The sequence below is a fragment of the Mauremys mutica genome, chromosome 11 (genome assembly GCF_020497125.1).
Source record: "Mauremys mutica isolate MM-2020 ecotype Southern chromosome 11, ASM2049712v1, whole genome shotgun sequence".
Classification (NCBI taxonomy): Eukaryota; Metazoa; Chordata; order Testudines; family Geoemydidae; genus Mauremys; species Mauremys mutica.
This window is the reverse complement of record NC_059082.1, coordinates 52,441,831-52,456,208: the sequence shown is the minus strand read 5'-3', so window position 1 is coordinate 52,456,208 and position 14,378 is coordinate 52,441,831. Positions and strand designations below refer to the sequence as shown.

Below are 14,378 nucleotides of genomic sequence, written 5' to 3'. Positions count from 1 at the left end.
AAACAGAGTGAGTACAGAGCTCTGAAATTGTTGCTAATTAACAAAGCTGGGGCAGAGGTTCTGGGCTCTGATTAGACCTGCTCAAAACTGAACGAGGCCCCTTGCAGCTGTGTGTTTTCTTTTGGCTTTGCATCTTCCTTTCCAAACCAGAGTCAAATCCCCACCCAGCAGTCCCTAGGGGGCTTGGCTTAGATTTTCACGCAGACACTTGGGGGGCACGCGGCAGGTGGCATTGAGAACTGGCGTCACTGGTCTAGCCAAGAAAGGCATTGGCACAGTGGTCTTGGCACTGGCGCTATGGCATAGGCACTGAAAGCTGGCATAGGCAGTCTGTGCATTCAGACCGTGATGTACCAGCATCCTGGCATAATGTCTCAGGATCCAGCTCCATAACACAGGGAGCATTGATCCTAGCGGCGCATAGACAGATTGATATCTAGCTCTTAGTACCGTGAGGATCATGGATCTGGGCAGCAGCATCCTGGCCTGGGTCTTGGACTGGGGCCCCGAGCTGTGGCATGACTGTGAATGAGAATTTCAGTGGTTTGCAGCCTGCTCAGTCTCTGGCAGTCGCTCTGGGAGGGGCTTTCATTGTAAGCTTTCAGTAGAGTACCACACTTTCAGTCAGCAGCCTCACTGGCTCTAGTGCAGGACATTCTCCTGGTAGCTGCAAAAGCTTGTCTCAGCCGGAAGTGGCTCATGTCACCATGGCAGGGTAACCTTTCCTGTCGTTAAAGGTTCCTCCCCTCATGTTTTCCCAACAGGCTGTGAGGAAATGCACCTGTGGGTCAGGTTTTGAGTGGTGCTGGCTCCCATCCTGCTACTGATGCTTTTCTTCTCCCTCCCTCAGAAACATGGAAAAAGGCTAACGGTCGCAGAGTGAGCCGTGAATGCTGTGCCCGCACTGGGGCCCCGGCCTGAGAGGACAACGGGCAGAGTCGATGGGAAGGCAGTGGGGTCTGCCTGCCAGTTGTCACGCTGTAGTCGGAAAGAAGGCTTCTAATGCCACTGGAACCCCCTGATGGAAGGTGAGCAGGGACGTGAACGGCTAGTGTGCATAATGATTGAGGCTCTCTCTCAGCAGACGTTTGTCTTTGGGTTGCCACTGGTGGCAGCTGCCAGGGGTTGCTGTTGTGAGCCAAAAGGTAACTTGCTTTCTGACTCCTGGGAAAAGGTGGGGAGCTTTCTCTGATGAGATTTCCTTGGTGTGAAGGGGTCATTTTCAATGATGACCTGTTTGTGTTCCATACTGTGAGAGGAAAAGACGAGGCTGCGAGGGGAAGGGTTTCCAGCCTGATCTACACTAGAAAATTAGGTTGGTTTAACTACTTCGGTCAGGATGTGAAAAATCCACACCTCTGAGTGGGGGTGTTAAGCTGACCTAAGTCCCTATGTAGACAGCGCTAGGTTGATGGCAGAATTCCTCTGTTGACCTAGCTATCTCCTCTTAGGGAGGTGGACTAACTACAGTGACTGGAGACCCCTTCCTGTTAGTGTAAGTAGTGTCTACACTGAAGCACGGCTGTGCCACTGTAGTGTTTTAAGTGCAGACGAATCCTTCCTACCTTCTCTTTTGAAAAGTGAGATGCATGATTTTTAACTCCTCAAAGGCTGGACCAGAGTTACCAGTATTGTGCTGGGATATATGGGATACATTCTCTCACCACCTTTGTTCCATTCATCGTAGCCGGCCTACACAGTATCATGCAGTGCATAGGATGAGGGGTGGGGATTAATGACCACAAAAAGACACAAGTATGTTGCTATAAAATCTTCTGATGTTGAAGCTGCCACCTGCAGAGCCCCTTTCTAATAGGCTGGTTCCTGAGGGACTTAGCTTAGGTGTCATTTCCTCTCCTAACATAACCAAATACCCAAATGAGCCCCGTGTTCCCTAACACCAAGTCCAGTTTAAATAAGAAGATGTTCAGAACGTGGCCAGAGAGGTGAATACATGTGACTGTCCAACTTAACCAATCAGAAATGTGACAACGGCCATGTTTGTGATGTCGTACCTTTCCCAGATGTGAAGAAGAGCTCTGTGTAACTCGAATGGTCTCTCTCACCAACAGAAGTCAGTCCAATAAAAGATATTGCCTCTCCCTCCTTGTCTTTACAACAGCCATGGGAATTGTAAAGCAATGAAGGACAACCTCTACATTTATGGAGGTGTCATTCAGACTGGGAGGCATATCTCAAGTTGATCAGAGTTTTTAAATGGAGGTGGAAATTCCGGGAAGATAAGACTTTCTGGTAAGATTTCTGGTGCTTCACTTTTTCACTAGGGATGATAGCTTCCCAGAATGATCTTTCTTATGGTATTTTGCGATGCTTACTTTGTAATGAAAGAGGTGCCAGGGCTCAAGCAATTTTTTTACTTTCATAACTGATACAGCAAGCCAAAAGGTGCCGGGGCTCTGAACTGCCAAGCCTAGAGGTGCCAGGGCTCAGCCATGGCACAAATTAAGCAGCTGTATTTTGGCTTTTGGCCCAATCCAGGCTATGCAGAAATGTCCAGAAATAGTTTGAGTTTGACATGAGTTTTTGGTGAAAGCTCACATTGGCTGAAACTGATTTACACAGCCCCGTTGGGAAGCATTTGTGTTTCTCAAGATTGTCCACTAAACCTTTCTCCCTTTGAGAAAGAGGCGTGATTGCGACCAATGCATTTGTATTTGGAATTTTTCTTCTAATGGGTGAAGCAGAAATAATGGAGCAGGAACTTAGTAGCTCAGCTGGTGCTGGACTTGGTTTGGGATTCTCTCACTGGCGCTCGATGGCTTCAGCCTAGAGTTTTGTTTGGACAGACCTAGTCAGTTTCAGTTTTATCTCCTTATGTATTTCCTTTCTGGGCAGCATGTTCTGTTCATTATAGTGCAGAGTCTATACAGAGACTGCCTTGTCCAAGCAGCGCCTTGCCACAGTTGTGTGATCTCCAAGAAACCTGCCTATCACCCTTCCGTCTCCTGTCACCACTGAGCAATGCATCCTCAGCACATAGAAAATCCAGATATTGTCAGTGACTCCTCATACTCATCACCCCCCACTCTTCCTCACAGGGGTTTGGATCAACCGCTATCGGAAGCAGCTGGTGAGGTCCATCTCGCCGCAGTTCCTGGAAGAGATCATCTGCTACATGAGGAAGCTGGATCTCCTCAGTGCTGAGGAGGCAGGCCAGGTTCAGGAGGTGAGCTCCCTGTCGGAGCAGGTGAAGGCAGTCATGGATCTTCTGGCTGGGAAGGGCAGCTATGCCTCTCAGTCCCTGCAGACTTACATAGAGACAACCAACGCCCAGCTCTATCTCCACATCACCGTCTATGGTAGGAGATGCTGTTCATTGTCTTCTGTCTGTGTGATTGAACAGAACATAATCATCAAGTGATCCATCCCCTGTCACCCATTCCCAGCTTCTGGCAAACAAGTGAGGGACACCACCCCTGCCCTTTCTGTACCTTTTCCAATTCCAGTAGATCTTTTTTGAGATGGGGCAACCAGATCTGCACACAGTATTCAAGTTGTGGGTGTGCTATGGATTTATATAGAGGCAACATGATCTTTTCTGTCTTATTATCTATCCCTTCCCTAATGGTTCCCAATATTCTATTAGCTGTTTTGACTGCTGCTGCACATTGAGTGGATGTTTTCAGAAAACTATCCACAGTGACCCCCAAGATCTCTTTCTTGAGAGGTAACAGCTAACTTAGACCCCATCATTTTGTATCTCTAGTTGGGATTAAGTTTTCCAATGTGCATTACTTTGCATTTATCAACATTGAATTTCATCTGCCATTTAGTTGCCCAGTCATCCAGTTTTTTGAGATCCCTTTGTGTCATCTGCAAATTTTGCCACCTCGCTGTTTACCCACTTTTCCAGTTCATACATGAATTGTGGCTGTGTTGTACTCAAGAGGTAGCTGCATTTCAGTGGGTGGCAAGGTGATCTCAATAGTTTTGCTTGTTAAGTTTGTAAAGCACGTTTGGATCCTCTGAGATGGACGGGGCTACAGGATGGTACACCTTAGCTGCCCGTTTTACTGGAAAAACAAGTTTTAGCATCTTAGAGCCAATGTGGCTACACAGAACAAGTTGTTACCCTCTGCTGCCTCAAGCAGCATCAAGAGAAGCAGCAGCCATTGCTGATAGTGATGTAGGAGACAGAGAGAGCTCAGTCAGTCAGCTCGACTCGGGTCCCAAGTGGGGCTGGCAGCCGTGGCAGTTAAAAACCCATTATTTAACTGGCTCTGAGGGAGAGGGGTCATCTTGTCTGACCAGGAACGGGTTAGAAGATAGAATAAGGAAAAAGAACTTGGGTGAAATGTTGCTGAAATGCTTGTTTCTGGGAGCAGGGGGAGAGACTGGAGTGTACATGGCCCAGTTTGGTAATTCCTCACCACAGGAGGCAAGGCTGCCAGGCTGCGGTCTGCTTGATCTGTCTGTCCTACATGTGTTATGAGTCTGTGGGACTGGGGAGGCTGCAGGGAGCGTCTCTGCACCCCCAGCATGGTGGCGGAGCTCAGCCCCTACACTCCCCCATGGGAAAGGACTGCTCTCTCCTCCTGCCCCCAGGTGTGCTATCAGGGCCGGCTCCAGACCCCAGCGCGCCAAGCGCGTGCTTGGGGCGGCGTGCCGCGGGAGGGAGGCAGGCGGCTCCAGTGGACCTCCCGCAGACGTGCCTACAGACGGTCCGCTGGTCCCGCGGCTTCGGTGGAGCATCCGCAGGCGTGCCTGCAGGAGGTCCACCGGATCCGCGGGACGAGCAGACCCTCCGCAGGCACGTCTGCGGGAGGTCCACCGGAGCCGCAGGACCGGCGACCGCTAGAGCGCCCCCCGCGGTGTGCCGCCCTGCTTGGGGCGGCGCAATTCCTAGAGCCGCCCCTGTGTGCTATGGCCCATGGGTGGAGTTGGGGAGGAGGCCATGTCAGGACCTGGACCCTGTCCCAGGCAGCAGGGCTGTCTAGATACACAGGATGAGCATGCTGCAGCCCCTTCAGGAGCAGGCCTGTTCTATCTGTGTGCCTGAGAGCTGCAGGAGGGATTATGTCTGGTTTAGGAGCCCCATCTGGGGTGGTGCAGCTCCACACTGGCCCCAAGACAGGCCTGGGGCTCAGTGTGCATGGCCAGACCATTAGAAAATGTCTTGGGTCATATTACATTACAAATACTGTACAATGAAAGGGTGCACTGCCCTCAGTATAGGGCTGCGGCTAACCACAACAATCTAGTGCTCAGAAATCTGGCAGTGACAGCGCCTGGACAGAGCGAAGGGGCTCCCAAAAGCCCTCCCCAGCATAGTATGAGAGAGGAATCTAGGACTGAGTTTTTGTGCATGTGGAGCTGCACCCCCAGAACCATTCAGGAGCAGGCACCTAGCTCTGTCTCTCCTGTGGGAGCTGATCAAAGCCTCCTAGTCCACACATCCAATTTGTCTGTCTTCTCATTTCTCTGCCTCAGGCAGCAGTTCAGTGTAAATCAGGTTGCTTAATAATTTGCCACCTAGACGCTGAAACGCTGCTTCATGTGAGAAAGTTTGAATAATTCAATCAGGGCTCTACCGTCTGGATGGTAATTGCACAGAAAAGCACTCAATAACATGATGGTGAAGGGATCACGAGTTAAAGTCTCGTTCTGTTTTGTTTCCGTGTGTCAGCATCATAGAATCATAGAATTCAAGATCAGAAGGGACCATTATGATCATCTAGTCTGACCTCCTGCAAGATGCAGGCCACATAAGCCGATCCACCGACTCCTTAAGCAAGCGACCCCTGCCCCATGCTTCGGAGGAAGGCGAAAAACCTCCAGGGCCACTGCCAATCTACCCTGGAGGAAAATTCCTTCCCGACCCCAAATATGGCGGTCAGCTGAACCCCGAGCATGCGGGCAAGACTCTCCAGCCATACCCTCTGGAAAAAGGCTAACAATATCCTATCATTGGCCCATTGTACTAATTACCAGTGTGGCACTTAATTGACCTATTGACTAAGCCCGTTATCCTATCATACCATCTCCTCCATAAACTTATCTAGCTTAATCTTAAAGTCATGGAGGTCCTTCGCCCCCACTGTTTCCTTTGGTAGGCTGTTCCAGAATTGCACTCCTCTGATGGTTAGAAACCTTCGTCTACTTTCAAGCCTAAATTTCCTGACTGATAATTTGTATCCGTTTGTCCTCGTGTCCACATTAGCACTGAGCTGAAATAATTACTCTCCTTCCCTGGTATTTATCCCTCTGATATATTTAAAGAGTGCAATCATATCTCCTCTTATCCTTCTTTTGGTTAAGGAAAACAAACCGAGCTCCTCAAGTCTCCTTTCATACGACAGGCTTTCCATTCCTCGGATCATTCTAGTGGCCCTTCTTTGTACCCGTTCCAGTTTGAGTTCATCCTTCTTAAACATGGGAGACCAAAACTGCACACAATACTCCAAATGAGGTCTCACCAACGCCTTATATAACGGGACTAGCACCTCCTTATCCATACTAGAAATACCTCGCCTAATGCATCCCAAGACCGCATTAGCTTTTTTAACGGCCACATCACATTGCCTACTCATAGTCATCCTATGATCAACCAGGACTCCTAGGTCCTTCTCCTCCTCCGTTACTTCCAACTGGTGCGTCCCCAGCTTATAACTAAAGTTCTTGTTAGTCATCCCTAAATGCATAACCTTACACTTCTCACTATTGAATTTCATCCTGTTACTAATACTCCAGTTTACAAGGTCATCCAAATCTCCCTGGAGGATATCCCGATCCTTTTCCGAATTTGCAATACCTCCCAACTTGGTGTCATCCGCAAACTTTATCAGCCCACTCCTACTCTTGGTTCCCAGGTCAGCGATAAATAGATTGAATAAAATTGGACCCAGAACCGAACCTTGAGGAACTCCACTGGTAACCCCCCTCCAACCCGACAGTTCCCCCTTCAATACAACCCTCTGCTGTCTCCCCTTTAACCAGCTCCTTATCCACCTCTGGATTTTCATTTAAATCCCCATCTTTTCCAATTTAACCAGTAATTCCTCATGCGGTACCGTATCAAACGCCTTACTGAAATCAAGATATATTAGATCCACTGCATTTCCCTTGTCTAAAAAATCTGTTACTTTCTCAAAGAAGGAGATCAGGTTGGTTTGGCACGATCTACCTTTCGTAAATCCATGCTGTAATTTGTCCCAGTTTCCATCGGCCTCATGCTCCGTAACCACTCTCTCCTTTAAAATTTTTTCCATGACTTTGCATACTACAGATGTTAAACTAACAGGCCTGTAGTTACCCGGGTCACTTTTTTTCCCCTTCTTGAATATAGGAACTATATTAGCTAATCTCCAGTCAAACGGTACAACCCCCGAGTTTAGAGATTTATTAAAAATCATCGCTAATGGGCTTGCAATTTCACTCGCCAATTCCCTTAATATTCTAGGATGAAGATTATCCGGGCCCCCCGATTTACTTCCGTTTAGCTGTTCAAGTTTGGCTTCTACCTCAGATACCGTAATGTCTACCCCCATATCTTCATTCCCATCAGTCCCTCTACCACTATTCCTTAGCCCTTCATTAGCCTCATTAAAGACCGAGGCAAAATATTCGTTCAGATATTGTGCCATTCCAAGATAATCCCTAATCTCCACTCCGTTTAAAGTTTTAAGCGGTCCCACTTCTTCCTTCTTGGTTTTCTTCCTATTTATATGGCTAAAAAACCTTTTGCTATTGGTTTTAATCCCCTTCGCTAGGTCCATCTCCACCCGGCTCTTTGCCTTTCTCACTGCTTCCCTACACCCTCTGACCTCAATAAAGTAGGTTTCTTTGCTGATCCCTCCCATTTTCCACTCCTTGTACGCTTTCTGTTTTTTCTTAATCACCCCTCTAAGACGCTTGCTCATCCAGCTCGGTCTAAAACTGCTACCTACGAGCCGTTTTCCCTTTCTCGGGATACATGCCTCTGACAACTCCTGCAACTTCAACCTGAAGTAACCCCAGGCATCATCTGCCTTTAGATCCCTAAATATGTTAGTCCAATCCACTTCCCTAACTAGTCGCCTTAATTTAGTAAAGTTAGCCCTTTTGAAATTGTATACCTTAGTCTCAGATGCAATTTTGATTATCCTCCCATTTATTTTGAAACGAATTAGCTCATGATCACTCGAGCCAAGGTTGTCCCCTACAACTATTTCCTCAACAAGGTCCTCGTTACTCACCAAAATCAGATCTAAAATGGCATTCCCCCTTGTCGGTTCAGCAACTACTTGATGAAGGAATTCATCAGCTATCACGTCTAGGAAAAGCTGAGCCCTATTATTATTACTAGCATTTGTTTCCCAATCTATATCCGGGAAGTTAAAATCCCCCATGATCAAACAGTTCCTATTAGTATTTACCTCCTTAAAAACATTAAAGAGCTCTCTATCCATATCCAGGCTAGATCCCGGCGGTCTATAGCACACCCCAATCACTATCCCAGGGGAGGCTCTAGTAGTTTTCTTCCCCAATGTGACCATTGCCCAAACAGACTCCGTATTATCCATTGCATTGCTAGTTATTTCGTTACATTTCATTATTGATATACAATGCTACTCCCCCACCTTTACCTTTGCATCGGTCTTTCCTAAACAGCACATACCCTTCCATACCTGTACTCCAGTCATGGCTACCATTCCACCATGTTTCGCAGCCTCAAAACAAGAAGTCTTATGCTATATTTAAAAAGTAAAGGCCATGTTCTGATGATGATTTACTGAGCACCACAGTCCCCATTCCAGGGGTTTTACAAGCTAAATCCATCATGGAACGTACAGTGCAGACATTGGGCTGCTACTGTAAGCCATGCTATGGCAAACTGGAGTCATTGACAGCTGAGTCTAAATGAGTTTGGGAAAGTCTTATCTGGTGCAACATACATCTTCTTCCAGCCCCTTGACATGCATATTCCATCAACACAGACTAGATAGGTTTTAGAGTGGTAGCCGTGTTAGTCTGTATCAGCAAAAACAACGAGGAGTCCTTGTGGCACCTTAGAGACTAACAAATTTATTTGGGCATAAGCTTTCTTGGGCTAAAACCCACTTCATCAGATGCATGAAGTGAAAAATACAGGAGCTGGTATAAATACATGAAAGGACGGGGGTTGCTGTACCAAGTAAGAGGTCAGTCCAACAAGATAAATGAATTGGTAAAGCAATCCCCATCCTTTCAGGTATTTATATCTGCTCCTGTATTTTTCACTTCATGCATCTGATGAAGTGGGTTCTAGCCCACAAAAGCTTATGCCCAAATAAATTTGTTAGTCTCTATGCCACAAGGACTCCTCATTGTATAGACTGGATAGACTCCCTTAGACCTTGTCTACACAGAAAAGATTTTTTTCAGTAAAATCTAAGAAGTAAATTTAAACTATCATTATACCACTATCGATCTGACTGTGAACGCTCCTACTGCGGTAAAAGAATGGGTTTTGTCAGTTTCACTTTTCTCGCTTGGGAAGGAGTTGAAGTTAAATCTAAAAAAGCCACTCTTATTCTGGAATAAGAGTGTCCACATGGGTAACAATATTGAAATAACTCAGGGGTAGGCAACCTATGGCATGGGTGCCGAAGGCGGCACACAAGCTAATTTTCAGTGGCACTCACACTGCCCAGGTCCTGGCCACCAGTCCAGGGGGCTCTGCATTTTAATTTAATTTTAAATGAAGTTTCTTAAACATTCTGAAACCTTATTTACTTTACATACAACAATAGTTTAGTTATATAGTATAGACTTAGGCCTTGTCTACACTACAGGACTATTTCGAATCTACTTAAGTCGAATTTGTGGATTCGACCTTATGAAGTCGAATTTGTGTATCCATACTAAATACACAAATTCGAACTTCTGAGTCCACATTCACGGGGCCAGCGTCGACTTTGGAAGCGGTGCACTGTGGGAAGCTATCCCACAGTTCCCGCAGTCCCCGCTGCCCATTGGAATGCTGGGTAGAGCTCACAATGCCTGCTGGGTGAAAAAATGTGTCGAGGGTGGTTTTGGGTAACTGTCATCATTGAACCGTCAATCACGCCCTCCCTCCATGAAAGCGCCGGCGGGAAATCTGTTCGCGCCCTTGTCTGGTCGGTTACAGCGCGGACGCCACATCACTGCTAGCATGGAGCCCGCTGCGATCATCGCTGCACTTATGGCCGTTGTCAACTCCTCGCACCTTATCGTCCACCTCTTCAACAGTCAGCTGCTGAGAAACCGGGCGAGGAGGCTCCGGCAGCGCGGTGAGGAGAGTGGCACAGACCTCTCAGAAAGCAGGGTACGCCGGGCAGTGGAGATCATGGTGGCAATGGGTCACATTCATGGTGTGGAACGGCGATTCTGGGTCCGGGAAACAAGCACAGACTGGTGGGACCGCATAGTGCTGCAGGTCTGGGATGACACAGAGTGGCTGCGAAACTTCAGGATGCGTAAGGGCACTTTCCTTGAACTGTGCGACTTGCTGTCCCCTGCCCTGAAGCGCCAGGACACACGCATGCGAGCAGCCCTGAGTGTGCATAAGCGAGTGGCCATTGCTCTCTGGAAACTAGCAACGCCAGACAGCTACCGGTCAGTAGCGAACCACTTTGGCGTGGGCAAATCTACCGTGGGGATTGCTGTCATTCAAGTAGCCCACGCAATCGTTGAGCAACTGCTCTCAAAGGTAGTGACCCTAGGAAACGTCCAGGTCGTCAGAGATGGCTTGTCCGCGATGGGATTCCCAAACTGCGGTGGGGCTATAGATGGGACTCACATCCCTATCCTGGCACCAGCCCACCAGGCCAGCGAGTACATTAACCGAAAGGGCTACTTTTCAATGGTGCTGCAAGCTGTGGTGGACCATAGGGGACGTTTTACCAACATCAACGTCGGGTGGGCGGGCAAGGTTCATGACGCGCGTGTGTTCAGGAACTCTGGTCTGTTTAGACGACTCCAGGCAGGTACTTTCTTCCCGGACCACAAAATAACGGTTGGGGATGTGCAGATGCCTACAGTGATCCTCGGGGACCCGGCCTACCCGCTAATGCCCTGGCTCATGAAGCCCTATACAGGCGCCTTGGACAGTGCGAAGGAACTCTTCAACTACCGGCTGAGCAAGTGCAGAATGGTGGTGGAGTGTGCTTTCGGACGTCTCAAGGGGAGATGGCGGAGCTTACTGACTCGTTCGGACATCAGTGAAAAGAATATCCCAGTAGTTATTGCTGCTTGCTGTGTGCTCCACAATCTATGTGAGAGCAAGGGCGAGACCTTTTTGGCCGCTTGGGAGGTTGAGGCAAATCGCCTGGCTGCTGTTTACGATCAGCCAGACACCCGTGCCGAGAGAATATCCCAGCGGGAAGCGCTGTGCATCAGGGAGGCTTTGAAAGCGAGTTTCCTCGCAGAGCAGGGTAACCTGTGACTGTCCACTTGATTTTAAGAGAGCCTGATCATGGGCCTGTGTCTGTATGTGTCCAGTTAGATCTGAGCTCACAAACCCGGTTCTCCAAGTTTCCCCCACTTCCAAAGCACGTTTTAAAACTAATGAAATGTTACAGTAATTAATAATAAATCTTTCGTTGACTTTGCATTTCTGTTTCTTGGTTGAAACATGTAAGCATTCTGTGCTGGGTAAGGTGTGCACTGATGTACAGACCGCTTGTCCAAAACAGGACGGACAGCCTCCTGCTCCTACATAGGTCTGTGGGGTGGGGGACGGTTTACGGTGGTTGTGCATGCAGGGGGAGGGTTGCAGGAATGGGTGGGTTTGCAGGAAGGGGCGAGGGGTGCCGTCTTTGGATAGGGGTTTACATGACGGCTGTGGGCTGTGGGTTTGGGCGTTGGAAGGGGTGAGGGGTGTGGGGGAAGGGTGAGTATCTGCCCCTGGATGAGGGCTCTTTTTGGGGCTCAGGGCACCGGGGAGGATCGTGGCTACGGTCGAAGTGCATGTGAAGGGAAGCCTGCCTTTACATTCGGGGATGGCAGGCACCAGGACCCTGGACAAGCATACACATCAACGAAAGACCCGGGGCAGCATACACCACACAGACTGACCCTGGTGCCTAGTGACTGCAGTCTGTGTGTGCCCTGCAGTTGACCCTGCACCCAAGCCTGTACCATGGTACTGTGGGCTATGCACTGCAATTACAATCCCCCCCCCCCCCCACACCAACAGAAAGTCTTCTGACACGAGAAACGTGACGGAAACAGTGAGTAACACCAAACCGCTTTTAATAATGTAGTACACAGTGGGGGGTTTAAACTTGGAGTTGGGACTGGTTGATGCTGTAAGGAAAGAACTTGTACAAATTTACAGCGCGAGAGGTGTCTCGAACATTAGCGGTCTGCTGCGGTGCAGGGACAGTTCTCACGGCCCCTACCGCCCCTCCTTCTTGTAACTTTGGGTGAGGGGGGGACAGGACTTCTTGGCGTTGGAGGGCGGTTGCAGATGCACTGCAGGGGGGCTCTCTCCTCCTGCCTGCGGTCTTGCAGAACATCTACAAGGCGCCGGAGCGTGTCCGTTTGCTCCCTCATTAGACCAAGCAGTGTTTGAGTCGCCTGCTGGTCTTCCTGCCGCCACCTATCCTCCCGTTCCATGTGTGTGCGATGCTGCTGACACAGGGTGTCCCTCCACTGTCTCTGCTCTGCCGCCTCCGCTCTGGAGCAGGCCATCAGTTCCTGGAACATGTCGTCCCTAGTCTTTTTCTTTCGGCGTCTAATCTGAGCCAGCCTCTGCGAGGGGGATGCCAGGGCAGTCCGGGAAAGAGCCGAAGCTGTGTGATGCGAAAAAGTAGGTGATTTCCTTGAACACATACATGTTTGCCAACAGTAAACACAGTCTAGTCAGTTTCAGTTAACAAGACCAAAGAGGGAACCAAGTCTCAGGAGATCTCAGAACTAGTCCGAGATTTCGGAATACGCTCTCATTGGCAGCGCCATTGCACTGGACAGCGCACAAGCGAGGAGACAGCTGCATCCCTCTTGCACAAAGTCCTGGTAAGCCTTACAGTACATACTGCTTATCAGTTAGTGGTTAGCTGTGCTCTCCTGCTAAAGGAAATGTGCAAAGCAGAAAGGATGAGCCTTTTGCAGCCCCTCCCGCCAGTGCACGGGAACGATCAATGGATGCTTGTTCTCTGTGGCCTCTCGCACGTGGCTGTTAGGCGAGGGTCATTGTTATGCAACCTAATTGTAAACCATTAACAATAGTAACACTACACTAATTGCCCTACTTAGATGCAGTATTTGCAGAACGAGATCACCCTGAGGCGGGTCACTCGTGCCCAGAAAGACAGGATGTTACGGGACGCACTGCACAGACCAGGACCATATGCAGCAATGCTAGTCGAGGCAATGGTTCCACTCTATATTCGGATGTCCTGGCGTGGAAGAGTCTGCTTCCACGAAGCGCCCAACAAGGCACCTCTTCCGACGAACCTCATGTGGAGGCTTTGCGAGGAACTGAGTGACACCTTCGTGGAAATGTCGCTAGAGGATTATTTTTCTATCCCCATTTGTGTGGACCTTCTCTTCATATAGTTTAATATTTAGAATTTTGTAAATACAGTTTCTATTTTTTCTATAACAATGTTACAAAAAATAAATGTTTATACGTGTGTAGCACTTACCGCCTGATCCTTCCCCTGATTCCGAGTCCGGGTTAACGGCAGGGGAGGGTTGGTAGGGGATCTCTGTGAGGGTGATGAAGAGATCCTGGCTGTCAGGGAAAGCGGGAGTGTGTTCGCTGTCGCCTGCGCCGTCCTCAAAAGACCCTTCCTCAGCTTCCCCATCGGCGAACATCGAGGAGGAACTGTCCCGGTACACTATTCCGTCCTCGGAGTCCACCGTCACTGGTGGGGCAGTTGTGGCAGACCCACCTAGAATGGCATGCAGTGCCTCGTAGAAGCGGCATGTCTGGGGCTGTGCTCCGGAGCGTCCGTTTGCCGCTCTGACTTTTTGATACCCTTGTCTTAGGTCCTTGACTTTCATGCGGCACTGCATCGCATCCCGGCTGTATCCTTTCTCTTTCATGGCTTTCGAGACCTTCTCGAAGGTCTTCGCGTTCCGCTTGCTGGAGCGCAGCTCCGAGAGCACAGACTCCTCGCCCCACACAGCGATCAGATCCATGACTTCCCGGTCAGTCCATGCTGGGGACCTCTTTCTATTCTGGGATTGCCCGGACTCCTCTGCTGGAGAGCTCTGCATCGTTGCAGGTGCTGCGGAGCTCGCCCCGATGTGCAACCAGAACGTCAGATTCAAAGTGCCCAGACAGGAAAATGAATTCAAATTTTCGCGGGTCATTTCCTGTGTGGCTGGGCAGAGAATCCAAGCTCGGACTGCTGTCCAGAGCATCAACAGAGTGGTGCAGTGTGGGATAGCTCCCGGAGCTACTAAGT

General features: G+C 49.2%; 1 protein-coding gene across 1 annotated transcript in view; it reads left to right on the top strand.

Annotated features, from left to right (window-relative positions):
* The window catches only part of NLRC3 (NLR family CARD domain containing 3), a 77,855-nt gene that overhangs the window by 25,297 nt on the left and 38,180 nt on the right, over positions 1-14,378 (top strand). The window contains exons 2-3 of the mRNA XM_044978792.1: positions 851-1,028; positions 3,060-3,320. Of these exons, the coding sequence (XP_044834727.1) occupies positions 1,022-1,028; positions 3,060-3,320 (268 nt within the window). The 5' untranslated portion in view covers positions 851-1,021. The remainder of the gene's footprint in view (positions 1-850; positions 1,029-3,059; positions 3,321-14,378) is intronic.